Source organism: Myxocyprinus asiaticus, chromosome 9, assembly GCF_019703515.2.
Source record: "Myxocyprinus asiaticus isolate MX2 ecotype Aquarium Trade chromosome 9, UBuf_Myxa_2, whole genome shotgun sequence".
NCBI lineage: Eukaryota > Metazoa > Chordata > Actinopteri > Cypriniformes > Catostomidae > Myxocyprinus > Myxocyprinus asiaticus.
Window position 1 is genome coordinate 31751312 of NC_059352.1, and position 7923 is coordinate 31759234.

Sequence of the window (7923 nt, forward strand, 5' to 3'; positions counted from 1 at the left end):
CATAATTTAAATTGCAGCATTACCTTTTTTTTCCCAGTATCAAAAACAATTCGTTCAATGATCCGTTCTAAAGGATTCATTCTAAATTCCTCCTTTCAGAGAACCTACTCTGCTCTGATTGGTCAGATGTCCCAGTCTGTTGTGATTGGTCTACCGCTTAGTGTAGTGTTTGAGGGCGGGTCAAAGCTGTTCACAAGTAGCCAATGAAGACCAGAGGTGGGTTTTTTGTTACCAAATTATGTAGGTTAGTACAGGAAGTAAGTCTGGAATTACTAACGACTCGTTTCAGGTGTTCAGAATCGGTTCTTTATTTTGGGAGTCAATAACTCCATTTGTCGTGCACTTTGATATTTGAAACTTTGCAGACTTTTTTTTTTTACATTCACAAACAGCTATATAACAATACATGAAATAGGTGCTCTTTAATAATTTGCAGAGCAGAGGAATGTACTTTCACAAGTGTAATTATGTTATTGATATTTCTGGATGAGAGCTGCAGAGCACGTGTGGCGATCTCTTTCCCGCAAACACATTCAGCACGGGTGAGAAAGAGAAAGTCCTTTGAAAGAGTGTGCCCTGCTGCTCTCAGACAGAATAATCATAGGGACATACACGCGTGAAAACTGATGTGCAGTATCAAATACACAAAATGTATGATAGCACTGACTGTAGTGAGCACATCATTATGAAGACGAAGACAAACCCAAAGACATTTTGAGATAATTTTGAAATCCCAGCCAGATGCTTTTTTCAGGTCTGAAAAAAAGAGGACATGTCCGGGAAAAAAGAGGATGTATGGTTACCCTATGTCGTGTTATTGCATGAGTGGCCTTTTATTGTGGCCAGCCTAAGGCACACCTGTGCAATAATCATGCTGTCTAATCAGCATCTTGATATGCCACACCTGTGAGGTGGATGGAGTATCTCGGCAAAGGAGAAGTGCTCACTAACACAGATTTAGACAGATTTGTGAACAATATTTGAGAGAAATAGGCCTTTTGTGTACATAGAAAAAGTCTTAGATCTTTGAGTTCAGCTCATGAAAAATGGGGGCAAAAACAAAAGTGTTGCATTTATAATTTTGTTCAGTGTATATACACAGTGAATCCGGAAAGTATTCACAGCGCTTCACTTTTTCCACATTTTGTTATGTTACAGCCTTATTCCAAAATGGATTAAATTAATTTTCCTCAAAATTCTACAAACAATACCCCATAATGACAATGTGAAAGAAGTTTTTGAAATCTTTGCAAATTTATAATAAAAAAAAAAATAAAAAAAAAAAAAAAAAAATGCATGTACATAAGTATTCACAGCCTTTGCTCAATACTATGTTGAAGCACCTTTGTCACCAATTACAGCCTCAAGTCTTTTTGAGTATGATGCTACAAGCTTGGCACACCTATTTTTGGGCAGTTTCTCCCATTCTTCTTTGCAGGACCTCTCAAGCTCCATCAGGTTGGATGGGGAGCGTCGGTGCACAGCCATTTTCAGATCTCTCCAGAGATGTTCAATCAGGTTCAAGTCTGGGCTCTGGCTGGGCCACTCAAGGACATTCACAGAGTTGCCCCGGAGCCACTCCTTTGTTATCTTGGCTGTGTGCTTAGGGTCGTTGTCCTGTTGGAAGATGAACCGTCGCCCCAGTCTGAGGTCCAGAGCATTCTGGAGCAGGTTTTCATCAAGGATGTCTCTGTACATTGCTGCATTCATCTTTCCCTCGATCCTGACTAGTCTCCCAGTTCCTGCCGCTGAAAAACATCCCCACAGCATGATGCTGCCACCACCATGCTTCACTGTAGGGATGGTATTGGCCAGGTGATGAGCGGTGCCTGGTTTCCTCCAGACATGACGCTTGCCATTCAGGCCAAAGAGTTCAATCTTTGTTTCTCATTGTCTGAGAGTCCTTCAGGTGCCTTTTGGCAAACTCCAGGCGGGCTGTCATGTACCTTTTACTGAGGAGTGGCTTCCGTCTGGCCACTCTACCATACAGGCCTGATTGGTGGAGTGCTGCAGAGATGGTTGTTCTTCTTGAAGGTTCTCCTCTCTCCACAGAGAAATGCTGGAGCTCTGTCAGAGTGACCATCGGGTTCTTGGTCACCTCCTGACTAAGGCCCTTCTCCCCCGATCGCTCAGTTTGGCCAGGCTGCCAGCTCTAGGAAGAGCCTGGTGGTTCCAAACTTCTGCAATATACGGATGGAGGCCACTGTGCTCATTGGGACCTTCAATGCTGCAGAAATTTTTCTGTACCCTTCCCCAGATCTGTGCCTTGATACAATCCTGTCTCGGAGGTCTACAGACAATTCCTTGGACTTCATGGCTTGGTTTGTGCTCTGACATGCACTGTTAACTGTGGGACCTTATATAGACGGGTGTGTGCCTTTCCAAATCATGTCCAATCAACTGAATTCACCACAGGTGGACTCCAATCAAGTTGTAGAAACATCTCAAGGATGATCAGTGGAAATAGGATGTACCTGAGCTCAATTTTGAGTGTCATGGCAAAGGCTGTGAATACTTATGTACATGTGATTTTCTTTTTCGTTTTTTATTTTTAATAAATTTGCAAAGATTTCAAACTTCTGTTTGTACAAATAATTGTTTGTGAAAAAGGTGAAGAGATGCACAGACAAGCCACATTTGAGTAAAAATCCTTCATTGTTTTTAATGTAGAGACAAGTTACTCATGTTTTCTGAAATATGACTGGTTCTGCAAAAATAAAAATGCACAACTCTTTGAAAATAAAACCATCAGAGCCAGATTAGTATAAACTATGCATGTTGGTCCCAGTACTACACACAAACACACCAGTAAATACATATATATTTTCTAAATTGACTACAGTAAGCATCTATACAGTTACTTATATAAAAATCATGTTAAAATGTATTACAAACAAGAGATCAATACACAAGAATGTCTTTAAAGGTCAAGTAGTAATCTTAGTTGTAAACTTCAGTCTACCAAATTAGATTTCTGTCAGCTTCTGGTATTATTCAACCCACTGAATCAGTTCTAAATAAACAGGAAAATACTGGCAGTGGGGAAGCTAAAAGTACTGGACAAACTGAGCCAATGTGCATTTCTAAGGACAACCCACAAATAAGTGAACAATTCATTGAGTTGATTTCCTTGTTTCAGATGGACTAGTGAACATGGTGTCAGTAACAAATCATGACTAAAAGAAACTAACACCCCAGAACAAAGGGAGTGGAAAGATTATTGGTTTGGTCCTCTAATTCACTTGTATTCCACAGGCTCTTCACCCTCTTCATTGAGTAGACATGTACGTACAATAGCTTCGGTGACTGCATATGGATCACAGTTGGCTGAGGGACGGCGGTCTTCAAAATACCCCTTCCTTTCCTGGCCCACAGAACGTGGGATTCGGATACTAGCACCACGGTTTGCCACTCCAGCAGAGAACTCATTAATGTTGGAGGTCTCATGATGGCCGGTCAGGCGTCTGGCATTGTCCAGCCCTCCTTTAGGATCATATGCACGGATATGGTACTGATGTCTCTTGGCCAGCCTCTCAATTGCCTCCTCAATGTGTCTAACATGGAGAGGGGAAAAAATAAAAATAAAAAAATAAAAAAAAGGTTGATTAGTGAACAGCAGACTTTAAGTATTTTAACAATGCTCAAGTTTCTTTTTAAACACTTACTTCAAACCCCCTTCCTCACGCATCTCCTTTGTGCTGAAGTTGGTGTGGCAGCCAGCTCCATTCCAGTTGCCTGGGATGGGCTTAGGGTCAAAAGAGGCCACAACACCGAAGTCTTCACAAACCCTGTGCAGGAGGAAGCGGGCAATCCACAAGTGGTCTGCCATCTCAATGCCTTCACAAGGCCCAACTTGGAATTCCCACTAAGGATAAACAATACAGTAAATTAACAAGCAACATCCTAAAATACTCAACATCTGATTATTACGGTCTATTGTCCTGATAGGAAGACTTTACCTGTGCAGGCATGACTTCAGCATTGGTGCCGCAGATTTTGACTCCAGCATACAGACAGGCTCTGTAATGGGCTTCGACAACATCACGTCCATAAGCCTTATCAGCTCCCACACCACAGTAGTATGGACCTAATCAAACAAAGCCAGTTAACTTCCTGGAACCTGTTGGGGTTTTCCCAAGCCACTTAAAAGTCTTGCGTCACAAACTGCATTTTGACTTCATACCTTGAGGACCAGGAAAACCATTGGAGGGCCAACCAAATGGATGACCATCTGTGCCAAGAATTGTGTACTCCTGCTCCATTCCAAACCAAGGATGCTGGTTCTGCACCAAGTCCATGACCTTTTTACAGGTCTTACGAAGATTGGTTTCTTAGGGAGGAATACAATACACATTAATATGTCAAGTACAACAGGTTCAATCTAATATGGTTTGATATGACAATTATCTAGAACAGGGGTCAGCAACCTTTTTGACAGCTGTGCCATTTTTTATATTCCTTGATAATGGTTGTGCCGACTCCTAGCCCCCACAAACATGCGCATGTATGTTTTAAGTTTGAGGCCACTTGTGAAAAAGTAAAGAGACAAACATACGTCACTTTAAAAAGCCTTTTTTTTTTTTTTTTTTTTTGCATCTAACCAACTGGTCCTAAGGTGATATTTTTTAGTGGATGTATGAAGTCAGTTAACCAGTAACTATAGTTCATGACATTAACTATATGGATATAGTCTAGAAAAATACTTTGTCTTTATTTTGAACAGTACATGTATATCTATTGTTTTCTCAATTTAAACCTAACAAACTAAATTGTGAAGTGGTCTGCTAGAAATGTGTACTTGTGCTTAATCTTGCGGTAACACTAAGGTTCCATTAGTTATGCATTAAATATCATGAACTAACAATGAACTATATATTTCTTACAGCATTTATTAAGCTTTATTAATGTTAATGTTGTTAAATTGTAAAAACAATTGTAAAAAAAATAAAAAAAATAAAGGCATTGTAATTTCATGGTGGTTCATAGTGCATTAATGTAAACATATACAACTTTTTCTTTTAAAAATGTATTACTATGTTGAAATTAACATTAACCAATATATTAAATTCTGTACAAGTATTGTTTATTGTTAGTTCACGTTAACTAATGTTGAGAACTAATGTTAACAAAATGGAACCTTGTTGTAAAAAGTTATCTTGGTTTATTATAAATGCCGCTTGGTTTTCTAATGCAATTACATTCAAACATGATAATATAGTTTCAAACTTTGGCTACTATTACCTGAATCTGAATGGACTATTTACAGTTTGGTCTTTGGGAATGAAAGCATCAATATAATTCAGAATCAGAATGAGCTTTATTGCCAAGCAAGCACGCACGCACATGGAATTTGTCATGGTGACAGAAGCTTCCAGTGCAAGAGAATGCAACGTATATTCATACAAACATATACATAGTGACAAAAATAATAAAAAAATATGATAACAGATTAAAAAAAAAAAGGAGAAATATACAAACATGCGCGTGTATGTGTTTCAAGTTTGAGGCCACTTGTGAAAATGCTTCTATTTATAATTTAACAGTTTGAGTGAAAATCGAGCAACAGCGAAAGGGGAGTAGGCCATTTTATTTATATAAAAGTCCCTCACAACTGCATGCCAATCTGCATCTTGATGCAAGCTTTTCACATGACCATTGCAATCTCATGAGCTTAATGGGAGGCTAAACATTATTAAAGTGTGAAGAGGCTGCAGTATAGTCCAAAGACAAGTGCAGCGCGTGCAAGCCATTCGCACATCATGAGCCTGCAATGCAGATTAATTCAGGTGAATAACGCATGCGCGTTTACTCACGCGATTCACCGAAAGTGAAGCGCTGTCTGAATATCTGCACTGCCAACTCGTGATGCACGTATGGCTTGCGCGTGCTGTGCTCATCGGTTGACTACAGTCTAGTCACACTTAGTCTTTAGTCTGCCATTCAGCTCATGAAAACACACTGCATGATCATGTGGGAGGATTACATCAAGATGTAGATTGGCAAGCAGGTGTGAGGGAATTGATATAAATAACAGTCTACAACTCTCTCGCGGTTGCTTGTGTGCCAGTGATTACCCCGATTACCCCTCTGTGTGCCAATGCTGGAGTAGGATGCCAATCCCTGATCTAGAAAGCACTCGTAACATCTGATACTCACCCGCAGGTTTGCGGTTGTATTTGAGAACGTCACACAAGACCAGTTTGTTGGGGTCCTTCCTGAAGGGGTCTCTGAACATGGCTTGAGGGATCAGGAACATGTCACTGTTGGATCCTTCAGACTGATATGTGCTAGAGCCATCAAAGTTCCACTCAGGGAGTTCTGATGAGCACCAACAGAAGGATACAAAATCACAATTACAAATACTTATTTATCACACTTAAGGAATATTCCAGGTTCAATACAAGTTAAGCTGAATGCATGTGTTTATTACCCCCCAAAAAGGGTCTTAATAGAAGAATAAATTGAAGTGCTCTTATAAGTTAAAATCTTCACATTTCTCCTTTTAAAATACTCCAAAAAATTGGCCCCATTTACTTCCATTGAAAGTGCCTCACTGTTTTAAAGAGGACGAGTCAAATGTATTTTTGGTAATCAACGTATGTCACAAATTATGTAGATTAAGCTTAACTTGTGTTGAACCAGGAATATTCCTTTAATAAAACTAATCGTGGCTTAGTTAACAACTTTTGCCAATTTAATAATAAAATCCCGTGAACACAGTTCCTACCTTCAATGGTCTTGGGTTCGGAGTCTAGAGTCCTTGTCTTGCATCGCAGTCCCTCTCCAGTTCCATCAATCCAGATGTACATGATCTGAACCTCGTCTCCCTGAGGGAGATCCATGTACTGCTGTTTCACAGCTTTGCTAAGCTTGGAACTTAATGAAGTGGCCATGTTTGGGTTATATAAAACCTAAGAGGGGACAACACTTTAAATACATGGTTCATATTCTTCAAATAAAATGTATCCTACGTATTGAAACAGAACTTGTCATTTCTAGAATCTCTCCCCAAAAACCAAAGCGTACACATCTCACTCAAGATGATTTCACAGGTAACCCCTATTGTCAGAAACAACGTGGCCGGAGAAGAGCGGAGCAGGTAATTACTCAATGGACCATTATAGACAAAGGAGCACCGAGTGCAAGCTCTTCGCATGCTGAATGTGGACAAGAGGTTCGTGAGTTTGATCAAATTAATGCAGTCACTACTACGGATTAATTAATGGTAAGGAGCAAAAACACACACCAGGCTTCAGTGGTGGAAAGTCAACAAATCAATTGGCTATTTAAATACGTTGGGCTATACTGGTACAACAGACTGCTACGCTTACATCAAAACAATGGTTGTTACTAAATAAAATTCACAAGAGTTCCTGATGACCCTTCTGTAGTCAAACGCAGCGTCTTCGATTCTGACTTGTAAAACCCCTTAAAAGATAAATCAGTCCTTCTGAATAAGACAAAAATCATACATATAGCGGTATATTATCATATTTGTCAAATCATACAGATGCATACCTTTCAATGAATATAAATATCCACTACGGAAGTGCCTGTCTCTCCAGCTGGTTTTAGAGGATAATTCTGTATGCTTGTCTCTCATTCTCCTTCCAAATATCTACTAGTTCTCTGTTGCATTGGGCGAACTTTTAAAGTGGGTCTTAAAACCCTCGGCTGCTGATTGGTTGGAGAGGAACGTGATTCGAGCGTGACAGTGTTTATTGGACGCCTCCAATTTTTTGTTTTGTTTTTTTTTTTGTTCCTTTCCAAACGCGTTCTACCAGAATCAGTCTTCCTTTGTTTGACAAAGACCGCCATACGCTCTTTGGATAAGAATAATGTAATCGTATCTTTTAATATTTAGATAAACTTCCTTCTGCTCATCAAGAAAATGCTATTTTACAACATGCTGCCTGTGAAACA

General features: G+C 39.7%; 1 protein-coding gene across 1 annotated transcript; it reads right to left on the reverse strand.

Annotated features, from left to right (window-relative positions):
- Nucleotides 1-2642: 2642 nt before the first annotated feature.
- LOC127446595 (glutamine synthetase) lies at nucleotides 2643-7655 on the reverse strand. Its single transcript, XM_051707642.1, has 7 exons — nucleotides 7519-7655; nucleotides 6728-6911; nucleotides 6157-6318; nucleotides 4184-4330; nucleotides 3960-4087; nucleotides 3666-3865; nucleotides 2643-3554 (listed from the first exon to the last, which is right to left on the reverse strand). Exons 2-7 carry the CDS (start codon nucleotides 6891-6893, stop codon nucleotides 3239-3241), a joined length of 1119 nt encoding a protein of 372 aa, XP_051563602.1. The 5' UTR covers nucleotides 6894-6911; nucleotides 7519-7655; the 3' UTR covers nucleotides 2643-3238.
- Between the last annotated feature and the right edge of the window lie 268 nt (nucleotides 7656-7923).